Source organism: Mirounga leonina, unplaced genomic scaffold, assembly GCF_011800145.1.
Source record: "Mirounga leonina isolate KUSES-001 unplaced genomic scaffold, KU_Mleo_1.0 Mir_174, whole genome shotgun sequence".
Classification (NCBI taxonomy): domain Eukaryota; kingdom Metazoa; phylum Chordata; class Mammalia; order Carnivora; family Phocidae; genus Mirounga; species Mirounga leonina.
The window spans coordinates 45935302-45961207 of record NW_023270451.1 but is presented as its reverse complement, the minus strand read 5'-3'; the positions used below and the strand labels follow the sequence as shown (position 1 = coordinate 45961207).

Genomic DNA, 25906 nt, shown 5'->3' with positions numbered 1-25906 from the left:
TAAATTAATCATCACACTTCCTAACTGTAAAAAATCCTAACATTTTTAGACTAAATATGTATTAGTTGTCGAATATTATTTGCATTAATCTGTTATTGAATTCTGTTTACTACTTTGTATCCCAATATTCAAAATAAAGATTGGTATATAATTTTCACTTTTATCTTTGACAGGCTTGATATTAAAACTTTTCACATCATAAAATAAATGTGGAAGACTTTCTCATTTCCTATTCTATGCTCTAGAAGTTTAAAAAACATTGGAGTTGCAAGTTCATCAAAGATACGGTCGACTATTTCCATGAACTCATCTGGGTCTGCAGCCTTTGTGGGAACTGACAGTGCCTCTTTGGGAAATTTCTCTATTTCTTCTATTGTACTTGGGCTATGTATTTTTTAACTCCTTCTAGGATTGGTTTTGTTCCTTCATATTTTCCTAGAATATCAACCAATTTCATGTAACTGCTCAAATGTAGTTCCATAATATTGAGCAAAAATAGTGTTTTTCTGATTCTTTTCATTTCCCCTGGTTTTGCAATTAGTTCTACCTTATCTTTTCTAATATGTGATTTTACATTTTCCTTTTTTAAAAATTAGATTATGTAACAATTTATCTATTTCTCTAATTTTTCAAATAACAAACCCATGTGTTTAGTTAGAGTTTCCAAAGATTTTTGTTTTCCAATTTATTAATTTCTGCTTTTAATCTTTTTCTGCTTTTCTTGGGTCTTATTGTTTCCTAACTTTTGAAACAATGTTTAATTCATTTGTTTTCATCATTTATTTTTTGTGACCATGAATTTTTTTCAGAAATTTTTTTAATTAATTAATTTTTTTTAATGTAGTGTTCCATGATTCATTGTGTATAACACCTAGTGCTCCATGCAATACGTGCCCTCCTTAATACCCATCACCGGGCTAACCCATCCCCCCACCCCCTCCCCTCTAAAACCCCTCAAATTCTTTTAAAATATTATTGGATTATAGTGTTTAAAAATAAATACACATATGCAAAGTTATCCAAGAAAGGACATGAAACCCATGTTCTATTTTCAAGGCTACTGGAACTATACAAAAAGGTGGATGATTACTGACTTCCCATTATTCTTTGGAAATACGGCTAAATCATACATGACAATATAGCTTATGGTTAAGAACCTGAGCTGTGGGGGCGCCTGGGTGGCTTAGTTGGTTAAGCGACTGCCTTCGGCTCAGGTCATGATCCTGGAGTCCCGGGATCGAGTCCCGCATCGGGCTCCCTGCTCGGCAAGGAGTCTGCTTCTCCCTCTGACCCTCCTCCCTCTCATGCTCTCTGTCTCAAATAAATAAATTAAAAAAAAAAAAAAAGGAACCGGAGCTGTGTCTTGCAGCTCTGGGTGAAAACCATGAACTTAACTACCAACCTGCTACGTGATATTTGGGAGGTGATTTATCCTCTCACGGCTTCTGTGTCTGCATCTGAAAAAAAGCAAGGATTTAAAAACCAAATTTAAAAGGTCCCTACTGTATAAGGGTGTTGGGAGGATAAAAGGTAAAAGTCTTTATGAAACTTAGAACAGTGCTTTAATATGTGAATTCAATTAATCTGTTTGTTTAGTCAAATAAATGAATATGATTACTTCCAGTTTACTTCAGAAGGATCATGGCATACCAATATTTATTCTACAGAGGTCTGGACAAGGATGCCTGGTTGACACCAGCGACTGAAACTGTGCCTTTTCATTCACTCTTTCCCAGGCTCCAGTGGCTCTCAATGACCCTTAGAATCAAGGGTGTGGTTCCAGTGGCTATAGGTCCTCTCTGTTGGCCTGAGGACAGAGTCTACGCTCCTGAGTGCAACTCCGCACGCGGGTCACTAGCCACACTTGCCCACCACACCTTCCCACCATAACAAAACTCATCTAGTTCCTCCAAAAAAGCCATGTTCCATCACCCCTGCGCTGCTTCTTCTGTCCCAGAGTTTCTCAACCCAGCACTACTGACATTTTGGGGGCTGAATACTTCCTTGTTGTGGGGCTGGTCCTGTGTGTTGTCAGATGTTTAGCAGCATTCCTGGGCTCTACCCACTGGATGCCCACCTGCCCCTGGTTGTAACAACCAAAAACGTCTACAGACACTGCCAAAAGTCCCCTGTGGGGCAAAATCTAGGGCCGCCTGGTTAGGAGCTCCCTTCTCTATGGAGAACGCTTTTACCCCCATTTACCTGGCTAACTTCAACTCACCCTTAAGATTTCTGGTTAAATGTCGCTGCTGTGTCCCCAGGGTCGACCCCACTGCTACATTCCAGCACACAGGTGATCAAGCCAACAGCAACAGTGTTCGGTGCACACGGACGAGAACGGAAGGACTGCCCAGGTGGCCGTGAAGTGTGGCCGCATTAACCGGTAGCAGGTTGGATGGGAGGGGGAAGGTTAGATAGGACACTGGACGGCTTTTCGGGGAAATGACTGGGTTACAAGGCTGTAATGAAGGAGGAGGGGGCTACAAAAAGAAGAGTAGATTGGGGTGCCACAGGGTGGAGGGAAGGAAGCAATGGGTTCAGACTTTGAAATGGTAGGCTGAGGTGCCTGTGGGGCAGCCCATGGGGACGCTCGAGAGAGGAGAAGAGGAAGCAGTTGCCCTACCTTCTTCCTTGCCCGGAGTAAAAGCCGTGCCTTCAGGGAGGCCATCCAAAGTGCTGGTGGTACCCGCAAACTCCCTCTCCCGCCCCACTCACCGCCATTCCACACCAGACACGCACGCACGCACGCATGCACGCGCACACACACTTGTTCCCTCTGCTTCGACATCACGCGTGCAAAAGCTGCTGCCGGAAGAAAGAAATTTTTAAGTGGGGTGGGGAGAAGGGGAGAAGACGGAGAGAGAAGTGGGAGACTGAGCTGCACAGTGGCGGAGCAGAGAAGCCACCTTCAGACCTTGCCTTCTCAGCTAGGACCTGTGGAGCTCCTAAGGAAAGCACCGTAATCCGAACAGCTGGCGCCATCTAGTGGCTGACCCTTATAACGAGTGGCACTATGATCTGCTCTGAGGACCCGAGCCGGCACGGGCAGAGGGGAGGAGAGAGGGAGTTGGGAAAGCAAGGGAAGGAGAGAGGTAATGATCGAAAAGGTAGATACAAGCTGTTCTCCTGGGACCCAGGAATCATAAATCCAGCTCGGAACAGGGCACCATTGGCGGTCCTCCATCCGCAGCAGCCCCTCTCCTGGGAGGCTGGCTTCTCAGAGCCACATCATTCCCCTACAATCCTCTCCAGATCCCTGGCCCCTTTTCTTTGCCTGACCAGAAGATCCTCACGTCTGGTTGATGTCATCCCTTGCTGACGCTTTCCTCCTAATTATTAGCAGTCTTTATTACTAGTGCCTGGATATAGTATTTCTTATTTGGAAATCCAACAAGCTTTTAATTAGAGAAGCAACAGGAAGAGATATTAAGCTGTATTAATTCATCTGAAAACCCAGCACAGTTAAAAGAAAGACAATCTCATAGATAACAGCACTATTGAAAATTACAAGGAACAGCTTCCAGTAAATAACTAAATGGAAAATCCCAGAGAGAGTCAATTGTTGTTAGTTAATATTTGTAGCAAAGTACAGCACTTAATAATGCGGCTGTTTCTTATCCTTTTGGGAGGCAAGTAACAAGAATTGGGATTTCCACTTTAGATCGTAATTCTGGCTTATTTTTAAAGGCCCCAGATTTTGCAGTAATGAATCCAATGAAAGTTTGTCTTGGAAATAATCCCTTCACCATCAGCTCTCAGAAAAAAGGTCTCTAAAAATGCTTTTCTTTCCAAAAAATTTCACAAAATGACCTTAGATCAGGTCATAAGATAGACCCTGAAATAGCTTGCAAAAATAGCCACAATTACTCCCCTCCCTGCATTTACTCCTTTAACCTGGCCTGGATTTGACTTGTTTTTTGTTTTTGTTTTTTTTCCTAATAAAATGTAGTGGAAAACACTTACCAGTTCTGAGCCTGGAACTCAAGAGGCCTTGCATACTTCAGTGCAGTCTCTTGGAACCCTTCCAGCTGCCAACAGCCCCAAGCAAACCACCCCAAACCTGCCTGGTGGAACATGCAAGAACATTTCTTACTCTAAATTTATTTCTACTCCAATTTATATTGTTGTCTATAATCAGACCAAGTGATTTTTAATGTCTTTTTCTATATGTTGCTCCCCTGTTCAAAATGCTTCAAAATCTTTGTTTCCTATTGCATAAAAAAGATCTCTGAAAACAAAAGTAGCAAAATAAATTTTTAAAAATTGAAAAAAAATGATAAATTGGACTTTAGAAAATTTTAAAAAGTCTGTTCTTCTAATGATGCTAAGAAAATGAAAACAAGCCACAGATTAGAAGAAAATATTTGTAAAACACATAAATGGTGAAGAACTTGTATGAAGATTTTTTTCAAAAACCTCTCAGAACTCAATAAGAAGGAAACAAATAACCCAATTGTTTCTGAAAAATGAGTTATATGAGCAGACATTTAACCAAAGGAATGATATGAGTGGCAAATAAACACATGAAAAAACATTCATCAGCATAATTCATTAGGAGAATACAGATTAAAACTGCAAGGGATTGAACTACCGGCCTATTAGAAAGGCTTTTTTAAAAAAAAAAACTATCAACATCAGGTGCTGGTGAGGATGCAGAGCAATTGGAACTCTCATCTGTTCTTGCTGGCTATGCAAAATGGCACAGAGCCTTTGGAAAACAGTTTAACGATTTCTTACAAAGGGTAGGGAGAATTATGACCTAGCCTTCAGCAAATTTGCACCTTAAAATTGTACACAACCTTTTCAAATAGCTAATCACAAAAGCTAAAGTGAAATATAAAAAAAAATGCTGAAGACAGATTAAGTATAGACTCTATGATAGTACTTACTTACATAAAACAAGTACAGCTTAAGTTGGATGAAGTTAAGAAAAACTGAACTTCCACTATTTACATTTATTATTAGTAGTAGTAGTTAAGCCTGAACTTACAGGTCCTCCCAAATATGTCTGATCAAATGTATTCAAAGCTAGTTACAGCAATATTTCTCTTTTCTTTTTTTTTTTTAAAGATTTTATTTATTTATTTGAGACAGAGAATGAGAGAGACAGAGAGCACATGAGAGGGGGGAGGGTCAGAAGGAGAAGCAGGCTCCCTGCCGAGCAGGGAGCCCGATGCGGGACTCGATCCTGGGACTCCAGGATCATGACCTGAGCCGAAGGCAGTCGCTCAACCAACTGAGCCACCCAGGCGCCCAATATTTCTCTTTTCTAGTGGTGTTTCAGTTTTTAACTTTTAAAAAATAGTTTTATTGAGATGCAATCCACATACCAAGCAATTCACCTATTTAAAGTGTACCATTCAATGGTTTTTTTTTAGTGTATTCACAGATATCTGCAACTACCACCACAGTTTTATAACATTTTCATCATTTCAAACAAACAAACAATAACCCCCAGTGTTTTCACTATCATCCCTCTGTGTTCACAATCCTTCCCCAGCCCTAAGTAAGCATAATCTCCTTTATGTCTCCAACGATTTCCCTGTTCCGGCTATTTCATATGAATGAAGCCAGGTAATCTGGGGCCTTTTGTGATTGGCTTCTTTCAGTTAGCATGATGTTTTCAAGGTCCATCCACGTTGTAGCATGTATCAGTACGTCATTACTTTATAAGGCCAAATAAGATCCCAATGTATGGCTATACCACATTTTTTTACCTATTCAACAGTTGATGGACATCTGGGTGGTTTCCATCTTTTGGCTGTTGTAAATAATGCTGCTAGAAACAATCATGTATATGGCTTTTTAAATCTTTATTCTTTCTCAATATAGAAATTTATAGCTATAAATTCTCCTCTGAGCCTTGCTTTAGCTGCATAATATAAGTTTTTGGTATGTTGTGTCTTCGTTTTCATTCATCTCGAAGTAGTTTCTGACTTTTTTTATTTCTTCTTTGACCTATAGGTTAGTTAGGAGTATTCTGTCGAATTTCTACAAATTTGTGAGTTTCCCAGTTGTTTCCCTGCTATTGCTTTCTGATTTCATTCCACCATGGCTGAAGAGCACACTCTGTACTATTTCTATCCTTTTACATTTATTGAGGCTTATTTTATGGCCTAGCAGATGGTCTGTCCTGTGCACTTGAAAAGAATGCATATTCTCTTGTGGGGTGGAGGGTTCTATACATGTTAGGTCTAGTTTGGTTTATCATGTTGTTCAAGGCTTCCATTTCCTTATGGATCTTCTGTCTAGTTGATCTGTCCATTATTGAAAGTAGGAGTATTGGGGCGCCTGGGTGGCTCAGTTGGTTAAGCGACTGCCTTTGGCTCAGGTCATGATCCTGGAGTCCCGGGATCAAGTCCCGCATCGGGCTCCCTGCTCAGCGGGGGGTCTGCTTCTCCCTCTGACCCTCACCCCTCTCATGCTCTCTCTCTCATTCTCTCTCTCAAATAAATAAATAAAATCTTAAAAAAAAAAAAAAAGAAAGTAGGAGTATTGACATCTCCAACTAATGCTATTGAACTCTTTCTCTCTGCATTTCAGTCAGTGTTACTTCATGCACTTTAGTGCTCTACTATTAGATGCATATCTTCCTGCTTGATGGACCCTCCATCATTATAAAATCTTTATGTCCATGTCGTCTGATATCAACATAGCCACTCCAGCTTTCCTGTGGTAGCTGTTCACATGACGTCCCTTTGCTCATCCTTTTATTTCCCATCTACTTGTCACCTAGAATCTAAAGTGTCTCCTGGAGGCAGAATAGAGCTAGATCATGTTTTTTAATCCAATCTGACAATCCTTTTGATGGAATTGTTTATTCGAACTTTTTTATTGTAAGATAAATACGGATATAGAAATGATACAAAAATGTATAAATTATAAAGTAAAAACCCACATTGCCAGCACCCAGAACTTGCCTTGGCTGCTTCAGAAGCCCCCCATGTGGCATTCCAATCACAGTCTTGTCCCTGCCCCCAAATTAATGACTATCCTGACTTCTATAGTAATCGTTTCCCTGCCTTCTTTAAAGTTTTATTACACCACTGTATAGCCATAGATACTAGAATTTAGCCTCTCCTGTTTCTTTTTATCTGTTAAGTTTCTTCTTGAAAGCTATATGGTTTGGTTCAAGCTGGCCTATCTGAAATGAGAATGGAAACAGGATTCCGCCTTATTAAGAAGGTCTAGGAAGCCAAGAATCAGAGAATCAAACATCTTGCAGGACCACAAAAGCTAAATGTCTGCCCCGTGTATCCTAAATCCTGTTTGAACAGAGGCAGAAAGCCAAAATATGGCAGGACATAAGATTCAGGCCGTGGAAGAATCAGAGAAATGGGGGACATGAGATTCTCGGTCCCCTCCTGCCCCCTGCTGTGTGTCTGAGATAATGCCTATTGCCATCCGGGGGCACCAGCTGGAAATGGGGTCTGGAGGCTGGAACAGATGGCTTCTACCCTCCCCCACAAAACACAAACATATTTGCTAACCTTCGGAGGCAGAGGGCAGGAAAGTAGCCACCAAGCTGAGACCTAAGACAGAGCGAGAGCCTGTGCCAGGAGAAAGGAACCGTAAGGGCGGGAGCCTGAGTCCGGGGCCACCATGCATGATTTATGACATTGGAGAGCAGAGCACAGCACTTCCAAGAATCAGATTGTCAATCAGCCTTTTATCAAACCCCAAAACCTGGTAAATGGGGGTCAGGGATTACTAATCCCCAAGACCATCTCCTGGTTCCCAAAACGATGCCCACAGGAAGTAATCCTCCCAGAGCTTGCTCTCCAAGGTAGCTATGGAAGGCAAGGCATGAGGGAAGTCCCTCCAGAGTGAAGCTGAGGGCAGCTGGGGATGGTGAATGGTGGGTCGGGAGAGGAGGTCAGGGAGAGAACCGCAAGAATCTGGGAACACCATCCTTTCCAGAAGAGCAGAGAACATGTGCTGCCTGCAGTGGATCTGGACAGCTATTTTCAGCTGAGCCAGCCCAGCCCAAGTACCACTATCTCCTGAACCTGGTCTGGGCCATTCAACACTGGGAAGGCACTGGAATGGGGTGAAAACCCCCAAGAGCTTCCTGGGAGGTGGGGAAAGGACTTACATGATCAACTCTAACAACCAAATGAGGAAAAGTTCCAGATGTTCCAGAAACATCCCTGGCATTTGATGGTGCTGCCTAGGAAGGTATGCCGTACTCAGCCCTCTGGGCATCAATGTGTTGCCCTGTGTCCCAGTCCTAGCGCCGCCATCAGAGACAGGGCCCTGGAGGATCTGGCCCTAGGAGCAATCCTTCAGCATGTGCTAATAAGAAAAACTCAGCTTAACAGAATCAGCTTTAGAAAATCAACTCAAGAGAGCCAGGAAGCTACTCTTGATATTTCCCAGTTTGGATGGTATTAGGTAACCTGAAGAAGTATAGAGCAGCATCCTTCTTCAGAAAGACTGGAGAGCTTTCAAGGAAGGAAATAAACCCACTCTCGAAGTCTACTTTGGAAGTTTCGGGGGGCATTTTTGATCATCGCAACAATGAGAGCTGGAGTGCAATCGGCATCTATCAGGTAGGGGCCAAGAACAGTGGACATCCTGCGATACAGTCCGCACACTGAACTAGTGCCCACACACTGCACTGTTCTCCAACATCCTAACAGACCTTTGTGTTGGCAAAACATGCAGGTCTTTACTTAAAACCTGGGCCAGAAGAGGTTGACATTTAAACTTGGTCCAAGAACACAACTCCTGTTTATACTTAAATGAAAAGTATTAGGGACGTAGATTTAAAATACGTTGCATTTCCCAGGAAAGTAACTGCTTTGTTAATCAAAGGAGGATTGAACCCTTGTCAAAAACTCTATTGGGGCCCCTGGGTGGCTCAGTCAGTGAAGCATCTGACCCTTGATTTCAGCTCAGGTCATGATCTCAGGGTCCTGGGATGGAGCCCCGAGTCAGGCTCCATGCTCAGCTGGGAATCAGCTTGAGGATTTCTCTCCCTCTGCCCCTTCCCCTGCTTGTGCATGTCAAGCATGCAATCTCTCTCTCTAAAACAAAACAAAACAAACCCTACTGAGATGTGTTCCTAATCTTAGATAATCTTGCAGCGGCTGTATTTGTGGTGATAAGATGCACAGGGACAAGAATCTATTTCTGTATGTCTGCTAGGGTTGTCAGCTGAGGGCAGTTACTTATTGAATATATATCATTACACTTTAATGCCCCTTTCTTTCTCCTTTATATAGCAGTTAGACCATTATATTGCTTCTTAAAAATTTAAGTAAATATATATGCATATACATATAGACACATACATACTATGAATTTCATTTTAGGAAAGTAAAATGTGTGCATCAATCATAATGCGCTCATTATGCCGCAGAAATAAAAAACGCTGTGTTAATCTCTGTGATTTAAAACAACTAAGGTTTAGGGGCACCTAGGTGGCTCAGATGGTTAAGCATCTGCCTTCAGCTCAGGGCATGATCTCAGGGTCCTGGGATCGAGCCCCATATCAGGCTCCTGGCTCAGCGAGGAGTTTGCTTCTCCCTCTCCCTCTGCCTCTCTCCCCTGCTCATATTCCTTCTCTCTCTATCTCTCTCTCTGTGTCTCTCTCTGTCACATGAATTAAAAATAAATAAATAAATAATAAAAAACAACTAAGGTTTATTTCTGGCGCAAATGGCACGTCCACATTGATCTTTGCTCCAGCAGAGGGTATAAGAACATGACAAATCTCACAGGGCTCTTGAAAAGCTTCAGTAGCAAAGGGGCCTGGCTCACTTGTGTTCACGGGTCGTTGGCTAGTGCGTGTCGCGTGGCCATGCCTGACTTCAAGGACTGGGGTGAAATCCATCCAATTTATTCCCCATAAAGAGAAGGATCAGAATATTTAGGAGAGCCCTAACAGCCACCCAAAGTGTGATGAGAAAAGAATATTAGATTTCATAGGATTGGTAACTGCTGCATTAGGAAGATCCTACCCCATGCAAATTATAAAAGGATAAAAAAAAAAACAACAACACAAAACACTGGCTCTAAGGTCAGTCTGCCATCCCAGCAATCATGAGAACTTTGTAGAAGAGGTGAGATTTGAAAGGTGGGTGCCTTTTGATTATTTGGAACTGAGGAGAATATTTCAAAAGCAGACTGGGTGGAAGATGGGAGCTGGAGAAAGAAATATGTCAAGCCCTACTCTGTACAGGCAGGAGTGGGACATTCTATGTGAGATTTCTGTGTAGAAGCCATTTGCCCTAAGTCACATACTTTGAGATTCCAGTGCAGGCCAGAGGTTTCTTTAAATTCCCCAGGCAGCCACTGAACAAGAGAAGAGGCTGAGCAAAGGCACTGTGCTAGAAAGTGCATGGGGCTTGTCAGATGGAGAGAGGACTGTAGTCTGGCCTTCGGGATCATGAGCAAGGCAAGCAAGTAGGGATTAAAAAGTGTCCTGGAAGTCACTTATCTCCACAAATGTCCCTGGTTAACTCCTGTGCAGTAAAATCTGTTTTGTGCCCATCAGGCATAGAAAGATGATTAAAGCACACCCCTGCCTGGGAGAGTTTCCAGGCTAGTAGGAGGTTTTAGCTCCTAAGGCTACAGGTCTTGGGAAGGCTTATTAGATCAAAGAACAGTGCAGCCCCAGGGCACTGGCATGGAGAATGAGCTGATAGCCATGCAGGACGAGTAGAGCCTGGGCTCTCAGAGGGGCCCACTTGCCTCGTTGCCACTTGTCAGGTGACCACCAGTGGTGATCACTACCAGCAACCGCAGAGACTTGCCTCCTACTGGTTCACACCATCCCTGGTCCTCTAGAGGGACTCTGGGCTCTGAATCCAGAGACTAAATGAAATACTTCAGTGCCTTAAATGTGGAAAGTCTAGAGAATGTTCCAAGATTCCAAATACAGCGTTTGTTTGGAAGTGTTTGAAAATGCTCGGTGGTTAATGCCACGGTTTCACAACGCAGAGTACTAACCACTATACGATCACAGCAATGCCACGGTTTCAAATAACCATCCACAGCGGGAGTTGACACTGACTGAGACGTGAACCATTATTTAAAAAAAAAAAAAAAAAAGGATGTAAAGAATTAGAACATCTGTCCCCATGGATAAGTTTTTGGAAACTTATCTGACATTAAGTAGCTAGCATGTTTTATTTTCACTACGGAACCTACCTGAATTTATCTAACTGTCCGTCGTTTGTCTTCTCGTCTCTTTCCCTCCCACTAGAATGTACGAGCTAGTCATCACAAGACTTTGCCGTATTTGCCGCTGTGTGCCCAAGGCCTAGAAGAGTGCCCAGTTCAGAGAAGGCACTCCGTCAATCTGTGTTTGTGGAATGAACAGTCATCTCTAACATGCTCAAATCTAACCGAACCTTCCGGGCACGTTTTCCTGACCCTGAGAATAGACATCATCTTTCCTGAACCTCTTCGATGGCACATGTTTTTGTTTGGATTCTATAGAAGCAGAGCCTGGAGAATCTGGAGCAAGTAACTTATCGAGGGGGTACCCTCTGGGGAAACTGTAGGGGAGTGAGGAAAGCCGGGAGGGGCAGAGGGAAGGGCTGGGCAGAGATGTCTTTCCAGCTGAATCAGCCCCCTCCGGCCCCTGCAGGGAGCTCTAATGTGTACATGGCACCACACAGCTTGTCCCACCAAGAGGCAAGGGGCCCGGCTGTCATACCCCTCCATTATTCGGTCGCTGCCACAGGCCACGCCAGAGGGAAGTGTGGAGGGAGGTGGTGTTACCCCTCGGGCATCCCTCAGCGATCATCTGGGGAAGGGGCCAGGTGGGCACCATTAGCAGCCCACACCTGCAGCAGCTGGACCTCGGTGGGCAGAACAGCACCTACCAGGGCACATCCCCCCGTGTGCCTTCCTTCCACAGATTCATTAACTTCCTCACAAACAGCAAGCTCCTTGCAATCAGAGTCCTTATCTCTTTCACCTTCATGTCCTTGAGGGAGGACATAGCAAACACCTCAGTGGAAATCTGAGGAACGAATGAATGAGTGAATGAGTGTATTCATGTTTACGACTGAGTGTGAAAATCCTTAAGCCCGTATTCACTTCCTAAATAACACCAAACATATGTTTCTTATATTTATGTGGTCTTCAGAAATAAACTTTCTGTATGATCAAGAAAAAAAAAATGTAAACTAATGCTTCACAACTGAAAATGCAAAGGGTAAAACCCACTGCCAAATCCTGTCTGGACCACATTCTCTCCACAGGCGATTTCGGATATAAGTTTTTCCTCCAGATGTTAATTATAGTAAATATTTTAACTTGCTCTTGCTCCTCATTATCTCATTTATGAGTCATTGTTTGGAAACAAGCCTGGTTGGCTGAGAAATCAGCCCTGGGAAGGGCTCCTGCAATTTCCAGAAGGGAGTACCTCTGCCTTGTTGAGAACTGAGTGACCAGCAGGGGGCAGTGCAGACCCATGCACTGATTTTCCTCCAGCCATTTTGGCTGGAAGAGGAATTGGTTCTCAGTGCCTGGGCTTTTTTATATTTGCTCATTCGGGTTAAATGACAGGTTGGTTCATGACCTGTTTTAAGTATTTCTCTGCTCGAGATGCAGACGAATGAGGAGGCAGGGTCACCCACCAGGCACTCTGCAAATAAGGTAGGCGCAGACTTAGTGGTGTTTCTAGAAACAGAAAAAAGTCCAGTGTGGCTAGAACGTCTGGTCAAAAAGGCTGGTAAGCAAACTTCAATTTCAAATACATAGAAAATCTGGATGAATTGTGAGATATATATATATTTAGAAATCTAGCAGAACTAATGCAAGAAAAGGAAATCTCCAGGTGTTGGAAATGAGAGATTTAAAAGATAAGCGATGAGTGCAGCAAGTCAGGGGCAGGGTCATGATGTTTGAGAAGCAGAGACCAGGACACCTATCTTCTGCACTCTCCGTGCTTCTATGTTGCCTGCTTTGTGGGCCATGGCCCAGTCTTGGATCCCGGTGTTGCTGGGGGACTCAGTGCAGCTTGGGTCGCACTCCTTCAGCCTTTCCAATGGTTCTGTGAGCCTCTAATGCTCCCTATTAAAACTCCTCATACTTAGAATACCCACAATAGCTTCTCTTTCCTGACTCCCGACTGATCGTCAGTGACATTTCAGTAACAGAACTCTTCGAGTCTCCTTCCTAGTCTGCCCACCTGTCCTCCTCATCGCCATGAATGCTACCCCCATCCCAGCCGTTGCTCAAGCCAAGAACCTGATCATTGTCTTTCCCTTATCATGCCCAACCCAAAAGCAACTCCCGCTGGTTTGAGCTCCAGATGCTCCCAATCCAGTCGTTTCTTACCATGTCCACTGCTACAGCTCCACTCCAAGCTAAAAGATTATCCTTATCTGGACAATGGCAGCAGCCTCCGGATCAGCCCACAGTCCATTCTCTACAAGGCGGCCAGAGTGATTTGAACTGCACGGCCTAACTCTCCAGCTTAAAACTCTCCCAGGACTTTCCATTGCACTTAAATATTCCAGATTTTTTTTATCATGGCCTACAAGATGCTACTTGACCTGGTCACTGGGGGCTTCTCAAACATCATGACCCTCCCCCTAACTTGCTGCACTCATTGCTTTATCTTTTAAATCTCTCCTTATTTCCATCACCTGGAGATTTCCTTTTCTTGCATTAGTTCTGCTAGATTTCTAAATATATATATATATATATCTCACAATTCATCTCACAATTCATCCAGAATTTCTATGTATTTGAAAGTGAAGTTTGCTTACCAGCCTTTTTGACCAGACATTCTAGCCATACTGGTCTTTTTTCTGTTTCTAGAAACACCACTAAGTCTGTGCCTACCTCAGGATCTTTGTACTTTTCAGATCATCACTCTTTTGATCTTTGAATGACCATATCTTTGTCTTTTAGGTCTCAACTCAAGTGTCACCTTCTTGAGAGGCCTGTCTGGAGCACCCTATTAAAATCTTCTCTATCCCATTACTCTGTTTTGTTTTATATATAGCACTACCTGAAATCATCTTATTATTTGTTTGCCTATATACTTTTTGCTTTCCTGATTAGAATGTATTCCCTGCAAGAAAAAAATCTTATCCTTCACTCATGGTTTTATCCCAGGCATCTAAAGCACATAGAACTTAATAGACATGCCATTAATATTTCTTGAACAAGTGCTCAAACTCAGTGTGACTTCAGTACAAAATTCTATGAGAAAACATCAGAGAGGCATTTAACCAGACTTGGGATCATGGGAAGCTTTTCAGAAGAAAGTGAAGAAGTCTTTGCTAATACTACTTCTCTGCTTCTAATGGCATTTTTTTTTCTCTCTCTCTCTTCATAGCCATTTGTTCATTAACACTCAGGCTCAAGAGAAATTCTCTTGGAAAAGTTTGCCTACCAAACCTCTCCTCCAGCTATTATCAGGTGCCTCTAACAGTCAAGATACTATATGTTACAAGAGACTGAAAACCTGACACCATCTCACATGGCGGGTAGTGTTGAACTGACCATGAGGATTTGGGGGATCTAGCTAAAGGGAAGTTAAGTTAGAGATACATTCAGTTTGGGTGACAATTAAATAGCATGCTGTTGCTTCATTATATAGTTAGATTATTACTAAGTCATATAAGAATGTCTTATATTTCATTCATCATTACATCCAAAAACAGAGAACTTGAGATCACATCATAATATGAAAGTGTCTGGCATTGTGATTAGTTGTGGAGAAACAAAATTTGATGTATACGGAGCCAGGCAATAGTCTGTGAATATAATCATCCAATCATCAGATATGTAAAATTTTAAATGGGGGATTCTGTTCTCATTGGTACTGAGTCCAAATTATCAATAATAAAACACATAATTTGATGAATCATGTGACTGAATTATATTTCAATTATCTATATAGAAAATGATAGAAAAATTATTATCCAATAAAGATAGAATCAAAGAGCAAATAACCCAAAAAACAGACAAAAGTGTCATAGAGTAATTAATACAAATATTATATAATTTTTTTGGATTTTGAAATATTTGTGATAGTTGTCAACTTTTCTCATTCTAAAAAGTCATTTTTATACCTGTTTTAATTTAAATCTTTACTTTTTTTATTAAAGAGGGCCCCCTCCCCAAAATTGTGTTTCAGACCCTATAAATCCTAGATCTGCCTTTGTTCAAGTCAGATAAATTGGCCACACAAAGATTTGACTCTCAAGTAGGTCTAGTATCTTGGAACTGTCTGTGGTGCTGGACTTAAAGTTCACTCAGCTCTCTCCATGGTACTTACTGCACAAACCCCCCACCCCCCATGCCAATAGATTGTACCTGGAGATGAAGAGTCGGGATTATGAACTGATGTCATGGTTAATGAATATGAATGAGTGCTTTTGCCCATGGAGAGAGGGTCTAAAAAGGAGAAAACCACAGATGACTCTCAAGTGTCAGGGAAACCCAAAGGACCAAAGGACAAGGACACAAAAAGGGTATCATCTCAAGGAAAACAGTGAACACCAAGCCACGCCTGACTCGAGATCAAAGGCAGAGAGGAGGGACTCAGGGTGAAGGAAAGCAAGTAAAGAGAATAGAATAAACTGGGGATAGGGGATGTCTGGAAGGGGAACAAGGGAGAATGACTGAGAGGGGTGGCCTGAAAGCCTGAAGGGCCAGAACAAAGACCCTTTCCATTGAGTTGGTGGGACTTCACTCCCAGATCCCCATGTGAAAGTCTATATGAGTTGGAATAGATGTAAATTATGGTTTTGTACGAGTCTTCTGGCATTCATGAGTATATGTGGCTATCAGAATATTTTTTCAGTTTACCTTTGCTTCTGCTTTGGAATGGGCACTCAGTTTCTTTGAAAGCTGGGGTTATTTGGACAGTGAGAGAAGGTCAGTATCTAGCCTTCTTGAATGGATTTCATCCAACTTCACCTGCTGAGGCTGGGCCCCCTAAGCATTTGGATGCTGCTGTGGGAATTGTGATCTGGAAGGCAGTGGAATCTTAGAAGCCAGCCAATTTCCATGGGAAACATGAGAAATGCTCGACAAAGGACCAGAGTAGGGCTGGGTGGGCCAGCACTGATGCATGTTTATTACAGTGACCTGGGAAGAAAAGTCGATTAAATCTTATGGTGCTGATGTCTGTGTTTGTCCTCCCCCTCTTAGGAAGCTAATCATTGTCCAGGTCCAAGTTTCACAAAAAGGGACTGTGATGTCCAGCCAGTGTCTACCCCCAAGGGGTAGACCGTCCAGAACAGTGGTTCTTAAAGTACTGTCTCCAGACCAAAGCAGCTACAGTAGCAGCACCTGGGAACTTTTTAGAAATGCAAATTATCAGGCAGGTCCTACCCCAGACCTACTGGATCAGAAATTTGGGTCCAGCAATCTGTGTTACAGCCCCTCAGGTGATTCTGATGCATGCTAATGCTTGAGAACCACTGAGCAAATCCCAAGAGGAATTGCTCACACTACCAGCAGCAAAGAGCATCATCAGGAATAACCAGGGTTGAAGGCATTCTTTTAAGAGGCTTGGGAGGAAAGAGGGCTGGAATAGTTGACAGATTTGGTGGAAGAGATAGGACAGGATTTAATAAGTGTTTATAGACTGAGTAGTTTGAGGATTTTCACAGTTGCCAAGAAATTCAAGTCTAATACAGAATTCAAGGCTTTCAGCTTACTTTTGGCTCCTTATCTTTGCTTCTTGAATATGACCTCCCTCTAAGAATGAAACCTATAGAACCTCAATTTAGCATGGTCAAACCAGTGAAGATATTTTTCTAGACACTAGAGAAATCTTCTGCCTGAGTGGTCAGCAGTCTGACACACAAAGAAATTGATTTTCACCCATTGAGGATGGGTTCCATTTTGGAAGCAGCTCAAGATATCTGCTAAGTGGGTCATATGATATAGCCTGGTAATATCCTTTAGGGTTCAAAGAAGAGGTGGACCTGGAGAGAAAAGAGCAGGGGTAATCTTAAGGAAGCAGAAACAGCTGGGGAACAGCCCCACTAGACACTTTGTACATTTGGCAAGTGGCCTCTCTAGTTGTAGGGCTTGCATGTTATCTGGTTGGATTTATCTTTTCATTGGCTTGACTTCTTCATCGTGGCCCACCTGATCACTGGAGGGAGCTGGCTCTCCAACAGCCGTAGACCTCAGGCCTGCTGTAATGGGCATTTGTTATTTTAAGGCTTTTAAATACTACTGTTAGAAAATTTCCAGATTTAGGAGCCTGACTTCCCCAAGGTAGAATCCAGATTTAGGAGCCTGACTTCCCCAAGGCAGAATCCAGAAACGTCAAATTTCCAGCCTCCTTTGCAACCAGAGCACAGCCAACCCAATGGATTCGTATGAGGCTTTGACTCAGAAGTGAGAGCCTTGAGGAAAGAGACTGCATGTGGAATCTGATCTGCTGGTTAGGATGGCAGCCAAGCTGTCTGCTCTCAAAACTGGTAACTATGAGGGTGGGTCCCTGGCACAGAGGAGACCTCTTCTGGCCTGGTGGCAACAGCAGACAGCAGCTTTGTCACCAGGTCTGTGGCTTGCTCGGGCTTGAGACACTTTTGCTGGTTTCTGTAGCCTCGAGAGAGTTCTAGGAGATGCCCAATATCTTTCCCCTAAGCCCCTTTTCTGATTTGTCAGCCAAAATTATCTTCTGTGGCTAGCAACTGTAAATTCTGACTCATATAAAAATGGGCACTGGAGGTTATAACAAACAGTAGACATTCAAGGAAATGGAGGTTACCTGGAATTGGTTAACTGGTCTGGCATGGGCTGATGGCTCGGAATATCCAGATGAGGGGGTGGGACTCTGGCAGTCAATGATGCACCTGTGCTTACCTGGAATGAAATGCTCATATAGGCAAGCTTTGAGGTATCTGGTAGCCACGCTCATAAAACAACATAAGACCACAGGGCATCAAAAACCGGGGGGTGAATTACTTCCATTTCTAGCCACTCAAAACATCTAACAGGCCTTGATTCCACTCAGTGTGCATGATCTTTGCAGGCCCCTTTGAGGCCACGACTTTGCTCTTCCAAGCCCGTAGTTCTAAGCTCATTCATGCTTGTTCTCACACTTTCCCTTGAAATCCAGAAGGCCACAGGACTGTGTGGACCGGATTACTCGGGGTGGTCAGATTTCCTCCCCTTCCACCTCCACTCCTCACTGCCCACCACTTCTGCCAAGTTACAGCCACCAGGCAAAATGATAAGACATTTATTGAGTCATCTACAGCACATTGACATCCTTAAAATCCCGGACAAGGTTGTGAGCACAGCATTCATGGCGGCAGCGGGAGCAGTGAGGTCTTCAGGGTTTATCTTTATTGTGGGAGATGAAACACAGGGGGGCCTGGTTCCACAAGCGAGCCTGGAGGCACATCTGGGATGCCGGGGACTGGCCCACTTTAGCCCTCACAATGGGCAAACCACAGAACACGGACATAAGACAAGACAAAAATGGCCAAGCACAGACACATCCCAGGACCGCACATTTAGGGAAAGAAGAAAGGAGGACATAGCCCACTTGAGGACTGTCCCAGATCCTTGAAGGATTCCCATGGAGGTGACAGAGAAATCACCACCCACATGAAATTCTCCCCCTCCTAACCCCAAGAGCAAACTGAATCAGTTGACAGAGGTAAGCCTGGACTCCTGTGTCCATCACAGCCCACTGGCCTCCTCCCTGCCCCCAGTGCTGGTGGTTTTACAAATGGGGCAAAAGTTAACCCAGGATGGCTCAAAGCAGTTGACAAACAGCATGGGGTCCCTTTCAGGGGTCTTCACCCCAGTAACCAGCCCATTCCTGTGTAGTTCCCAAAGCCCTTTTATACACAAGGATGTCTCACTTCAACCTCTTCCTGGGCTGGGGAGCAGATTGCAAATCATGTCCTCCCATTTCTCAGATTAGGAAGCACAGGCTCAGAGAGACTGAGTCTTGGAGCATAGAGCAGGCAGAAAACCCCAGGCTAGAACACCGTTCGCCCCATGCCGTATCGACTCCATTGCTCTTCCTGCAATTTGGAGTCCTAAGATCTTCTGTAGCCAGAGCCCCTTTCTTGCGCAAGACTGAATGTTTTCTGTATGGATCTTTATTCTGGCTCACGTGCAGGGCTGGGCAAATGCTGATGGGCCCACTGCCTCAGTCAGGCTCATAAAGCATATTGGATTCCAACACAGTCCAGGCACCGTGCTAAGCCTGGTGGTAAGTGATTTCTTATCAGCCCAATGGGGAGGTTTGACCTGCAGAGCTGTTTTTATTCCCAGCTCTAGTGCTTTGTGAGTCTCCCTAAAGCTATATGGGGAAGGGGTCAAGGCCAAACAGCAGGTCACTGGCAAAGCTGGGAGAAGCCCAGGTTCCCCATTCCCTGCTCAGAGCTCTTCTGACAGGCATCCAGGGTCACTGGGCTCAAGGAGGAATTGATGATGACAAAGCACTCACTGCTTTCACTTTGGAGTGGCCTTGAGGGGGTCAAGGGTACTCACAGAATCACAAAGAAAGCCTCTTCTAGCTTTCCTTCCAGGAAGGGAAAGGGTCAGATGGAAGAGGTGAGTCAGCACACTTGGTGGGTGATGATGTGTATTCCAAGCCTTGGGCCCAGCTCCAGCTCCCTGGCCCTGTTCCCCAAAGAAACTGGTTTGGGAAGGGGTGAGGGTAAGAAAAGGAATCACTGCAGACCACTGGATAGGTCAAGGAGGGTCACAGAGACACCCACTGAGATAGAAAATGTGGCCTGGCCTTAGGTATGGTAGGCGGTTAAGAAGCCCCCAGCGCTGGGGACCACCAAGAAGTTACTGAACCCCCCACCACCATCCCTGAATCACACACTCTCTCTTCTCACGGGTTTCTTGACAGCCTCAGCATCCCTAATTTGGAATCCCATTTCCCCCAGTGTTGGAGACTCTCTCCTAACATGGTCTGTCCCCTGGTGGAATATTCATAAAAGAGGTTGAAAAATCTCTTCATTCCAAGAAGAACTCAGCCTCCCCTGGGTGACTGTTGCCCTTTAGAATTGCATAAAACAAGAAAAAAAAAAAAAAAAAAACCCTCCTGGTAATGATCTTCTAGAGTCATGGAGTAGGATAACTCCGCTCCTCTCCAGCCTGACCATCCCCAAAGGCCTCAAACCCCTCCCCGCTCACCAGCATTTCTTACCTTTTCCCAGGCAGACAAATAATAATCTTTGCCTGGCGCCCATTCCCAGTAAGTAGATGACTGGTGTTTAGACAGAGAATTCCAGGGACGCAGTGGGCTAAACAAATCACCTAGTTCTACTACCCATTTTACAGATTTGAGAACAAAGACTCAGTGAGGGAAAGGTTTTGTCCAGACCTTATGCTATCCCCCCACTGCCTATGACCCTGCAGGCCAGCTGCCTAACCTTCTGGAACATTCAAAATACATGGGGTACATCTGTTCACAAGACGGCCAATAATTCGTTCAGATAGAAAAACCAACAAACCAACAGGAACCTGGAACCTCTACAAGGATGCAACCCAGGGCTCAGGTAGCAGCACAGCACATGGGATTCTGGGCTGATGATGTTTTTGCTGTTTTGTGATGATGTATGTATAAAATCAAAGTCTCTTTTTCCACAGTGAGGCAGAGCTGCTGGTGGGGACGGGGACTAAGAAATGAGGTCCACTCAGGGCACCGCTCCTAGGATCTGGAGATGGCTACCGTCCAAGCAGCCTTGGCATCCTGCCCAGGCTAGGGACACAACTGGATCTGCACATTACACCTGAGGCCCCTGTCCAATTGTCCCTGGCATGATCCCTCTCTCCAGCCCACCAGCTTCCCCTGTGGTGTCCCAATGGAAGAGACAGATGTTTCCTTTCTAAGAAAGGACAAATAAACGGCATTCTCCCCTCCCTCCACATATACACAAACATGTACACTTCAAAACCTTAGGTGATACACGTAACAATGATGCATACCCTTTTATCATCTGCTTAGTTTTGAATGGGAGAATTACTGAAGTGCAGAGCTTGGAGAAGCTTTAGAAGCCACTGCATCTTACAAATGGAGTGACTGAGACCCCAAACAGGAAGCTCTGTGTCCACAGTCTCAGCAGTAGGAGCCCAAAGGGGGCAGATTCTAGGTCTGCCAAAGACCCAGGGTCCACAGTGCTTCACTGGCCAAGGACACAGGGTTCATCTCTAAACCATGCAACTAAGTCCTTTTCCAGTCATCTCGAGGATCTCTCCAAACTTGGACCCGCAAATCCCCCAGGCCCCTTCCTCTTTATAAAACCAAGCTAAGCAGCATTTCCTCTCCACCCAAGTTCCCCAAGGATTCCAGAACACAATCACGAAACAGGTCTGCAAACACACGTGGACAGGAACAACACCGAAAGTTGACATGGAATGAAATGGGCCCCCCACACGGGCCATGGCACTCTAGTACTTTCTTCCACCCTCCCCCAACCTGGTTCTGCCCCATTTTGAACTCTTAGGCTGTGGCCAAGCAACTTGCAACAGAGAACTAGGACGGGAACTGGGGAGCTGCCATGCCTTCCATCTGCAGCTTCTTCTAACAGGCATGGTGGGCGAGGCTCCCCTCCCAACACCCTAGGCCACTCAAGCATCTGTGGAGATTCAATGTCAAGAACACACGGAGGGAAGTCTTTGCAAAGGTCTCAGAGATAGTTCAGTAGCTGAGCCCAAGCCCAAGGAGCTGGTGGCTGGGGCTCCTCATTGTCCATGAGGGTGGGGGGAAAGGGAGTTCTGGGGGCCCTGACTCGGGCACATGGAGGTAAGGTGCTTCAGGATTCACTGACATCACAGGAAGGCGGCTGGTTCATCCTATTCATGGCTTTGACTTAAGAAGAAATGAGGAGGCGGAGGGCTTAGGGCTCCTCCCTAGGAGGGGAAGGGCTCCTTGTGGTAGGTATGGGTGGGGAGCAGTCTCTCTGAGGCATGAGTCTCTCACCTCCCGCAGCTGATGCCTGGGGATGGGAGGGGTAGAAGGGAGGCTACCAGAGGAACCCCCGCCCACCTTGGGTCGGGAGTAAAATAATGGAGCCAGTGAAGGTCTTCTTCCACGGGCCTCCAAACTCTTTCCATCTCCTTTCCAATCACATCCACACTGCTGGATCTTAGCAATTTTTCTTCCACCAAATGAAGAGCACCAGAGTATTCCGGGACCCTTAGCCCCACACCCAAAATGAAGTCTCTGATTGGAAGAGCCCTGGAGCTGTCCACCGCCCTGATACCCAGGAGCTGGGCACCTGGACACCAAGATGCTGGGTGTGAAGGGTGAGGGAGTCTCAGCTCAGGTCTCGCCTCCACTAAAGGATGCTCTGGGTACCCAAGCCAGACCTCTGGCACGCCTCGGGGACTGGGCCAGGCCTGAGCAGGGCCTCAGGTGGCAAGCAGACTCAAGGAGTCCACACTGAAAGTCAGACACTGTGGGGGCTGTCGGGCAGGCCCCACCCCAACCCCCCCAAAGCAAGGTCGTCAGCCTCAGCTCACAAGGCCTCACTCACAGGGTCAAGGAGATCACTAAGGCTGGTGGAAACAGGGTAGGGTGAAGCTGGGGACTTGCTTGAGGTGAGCAGGGACAGTGGGGTCAAGGGGTAGGGATGAGACAACTTTTCAAAATTTGTGGAGTATTTACAGGTCTGGTATCAGGGCCCAGGGGCCCATGGTGAGTGGGGCTAGCGCTAAACGGGGAAGGACAATACCCGAGTGCGCCCTGCATCCTTCTCCCACCTCGGGGAGCCCGGCCTCCAGCCCAGAGCCTGCCCGAAGTGAGAAAAGAAGCTCAACATGCGTGGGCCAGCACCTGCCCGCAGCCCCAGCCCATGTACAGAGGAGAGAAGGAGGGGAGGCTGGGCTCAGGTGGCCAGGTTGTCAGCCGGGAGGCCAGACATGCGGATCTGGGAGCTGCTCTTGCTCAGGATGGAGAGCTGGGTGCCCCCATTCACCCCGCTGCTGGCCAGGGACGGATGCCGGTGCTTGAAGTCCACGGTGAAGTAGCGGTTCACCTTCCAGCTCCGCCACTTGCGCTTGATCTCCGCCTGCACCTGCAGGGAGCAACGTGGACGGTCACTTCCGGACAGACAGCGGTCACTTCCGGGCAGACAGTGGTCACTTCCGGGCAGACAGCGTCTCCAGCCTCATCTACCTGACTGCTCTGCCGGGGCCCACCACCACCTCCTGCAATACCCACCGACCCAATGGCAGCTCGCAGCCCTCCAGGCCACCAATGGGAAAGGAATGCCTCTGAGGAGCTGACCTTAGCCCCTTTCCCCGTCACTGCCTGAGCAAGGCCTTCGAATGGCTTCTTGTTCACTCCACGGGCCTTGGCACTCCACGGGAAGTGACTAGCTCACAGGGTCTTTCAGGGAATCTTAAAAAGCAGGTGCTTGGGGCAGACAGATCAGGGAAGGAGTCCCCCTCTCTCAGACCATTAACAGTGGGCTGCGCATCAGAATTACCTGGAGAGCTTTACAAATCCAGATGCCCCGACCATATCCCAGAACAATGACATCAAAATCTCTGGGGTGAGGCATCCGTATGTTGTAAAGCTTCCCCAGGGATTCCAATATGCAGTCAGGCTCGAGGATGGCTAACTAAGGTGCTCTCTGGGTGAACACACCCCCATGTTGTTCTTAGCATGGGATGCACACGGCATGGCCAGCTTCAGCCTCCACACACCCCCTCCACAGTCCAGCACCTCTGCGTGGAGCATGGACTGCACGACTGCAAGTGAGTGGTCCTAGCACCCAGCCCTCCAGTTCCAGCTGCCACCTCCCCCACAGGTCTCCTGGCAAGCTCCACTTGCTCCCACTCCCTGCCTCCCCCAGCCGCTCCCTGCTGGGCTCTGTCGCCTCTCCTTATCTGACCTTTCTAGAGGTTGTCTTGGCAATCACTGAACCCAGCTTTCTTGTTTCTCAGATGCAGAAAGGGGAAGCGCCTGTTGAGGTCACTCAGCCACAACCCAAGCACAGGTGCAAAGACTCCTACCCACTCTCCAGACCCGTCTCCCCCAATCAGCCCCCACTCCTGTCCCAGCACCTCTGTTTTGGACTCTACTCAAAAGCATCACCCTAACAGACTGGAGCAGGAAGCCCTAAGACCATAGCTCTGGAAATGGAAACTGCAAGAAGGTTCCAGGCCTCTCCCGGGGTCTCTCCCAGGTCCCCAGAGTCCCCACTCTACAGGGGATGGGTTTGGGCAGGCAGGCGGGCCTGCTGAGATCAGTGCTGAACTTTGGGCAGCTCCCTACTCAGCACCCCTGCCTGGCACAGCCTCATAAACTATAGGTACCATTTTCTGTGCCTCGGCTTTCCTCTCTTTCCATTTCTCTTTACTAAGGTGTGTCTTACAGTGCAAGCCCTGCCAGGCAGGAGACACCTTTACAGGTCCAGTTGATGCCTTGCACAGCAGGCAGTGTGGGAGAGATTCTGGCACAGGGTGGAGGCTGACAGGAAGGAGACCCTAGCACGGCTGCCCTCCCCCAGGAGCCTGGCATTGCCCTGGTCAGGAGAATCCGCTCTGGTGGGCAGCAGGCTATGCCCCTGTCTGCTCCCCAGCAATTCCCACCTCCATTGCTATGAAGCCAGAGGGCCAGAATCTTACCTCCCCATTCAGAAAACAGTAGAGAACAGCCACCACAAAGCCCTAGGGAGAGAGAGCAAAAATAACCTGAGAATGCTCGCCAGGGACCTTGTGCACAGGGAGCATAGGAAGCAGCGGAAATGGGGAATGACACCAGGAAGCAGAAACATACAATGACCTGGAGGGGGGGGGCGCCCTGCCCAGGAATCTGTGGTAAGATGGGAAATTTCTGCTGCACTAAGATGGCCACACCCAGGAGGCCAAGTGGCTACACCCCGGCTTTGGATCTCACATTCCCTAGGTCAGATCCTTCCCATTTCCAAGGGCCAGCTCTATCCAACTTTCTGCAAGAAGCCTTTCCTGGATGTCCCCAGGATGTTTTCTGGGCTCCCTAACCAGCTTGCAGGACCCTGAGGGCGGCACCACTCCAGGATAGATCAGACCTGTCTCTCTATCCCCACTCCCTCCCCAGCCCACCCTTCCTTGGCCAGATACTCTTATACACAGCATACAGAACACCACGAGTAATTGCTTGACACAGAGTAGGCAGCTGGCTACCCTGCATATGGTCTTTACATGTACTCTTTGTATTTAGAATTCCTGTGCTAAGATAGGAATCCTGGGCTCTGACTCCCAGGCTGGGGCTGCCTCCACACTGCTCCCAGCCACACCAGGCTAAGAACCCTAACAGGTAAAATGGCCTTGAATTAAAATTGGGGGAGGGAGAGATTAAGTCAGATACACTGAATAAACTTCTGACCATCAAGAAGCTGGATCAAAGAGCTGGGTTAGGGCAAGGTGCTCTATCTGGGGACACGCAAGGTTACCACTGCTACCTTCACTGACCCACTCGTGCAGCCAGCTGTTCATTAACTCACTAGGCATCCTCACACCAACTCGCTCACTCCTTCACTCACACGTTCACAATCCCATCTACTCATGCCTTCAGGCATGGATTCATGGTCCCCCCACTCGCTATTCCCTGGATCATTTATATTTCTGTTTGCTCATCCACATCTTCGGCTCTCTATGGCCAGGTCCTGTGCTGGGGACCCCAACGTGGGTAAGACAGAGCTCCAGTGCTCATAAGAGGCATGGTCTACAGGCTGGAGTCAGGATGTGGACACGGAGGTCTCTGGAGAGCACTCTGCTCACACCCCAGGCTGAAGGTGAGGGATGGACAGCCCAAGGGAGGCCTTGCTCAAAACACCCAGATGTAGCCACAGGAAGATATCAGTGTGTTCTCATAGGAGCCCACAGGGTAGACAGCAGAAGGGGCTCTCCCAGCTCCCTTCTTTGTAGTGCTATTTCAGAGATGGAAACGCAAGGTTGAATCTAGGTTAAAGAATTTAGAACCACTGGCTGGTTAAGGGCC

The 25906-nt window shown here is 46.2% G+C and overlaps 1 protein-coding gene across 4 annotated transcripts in view; it reads right to left on the bottom strand.

Moving 5' to 3' along the window:
* Nucleotides 1-18168: 18168 nt before the first annotated feature.
* ADCYAP1R1 (ADCYAP receptor type I) overlaps nt 18169-25906 on the bottom strand; it is a 57447-nt gene continuing 49709 nt past the window's right edge. For all 4 annotated transcript variants that reach the window (XM_035020851.1, XM_035020853.1, XM_035020855.1 and 1 more), the window contains 2 exons: nt 24553-24594; nt 18169-22994 (listed from right to left, as the gene is read on the bottom strand). In XM_035020851.1, coding sequence (XP_034876742.1) covers nt 22806-22994; nt 24553-24594 — 231 coding nt within the window. In that variant the 3' untranslated portion in view covers nt 18169-22805. The remainder of the gene's footprint in view (nt 22995-24552; nt 24595-25906) is intronic.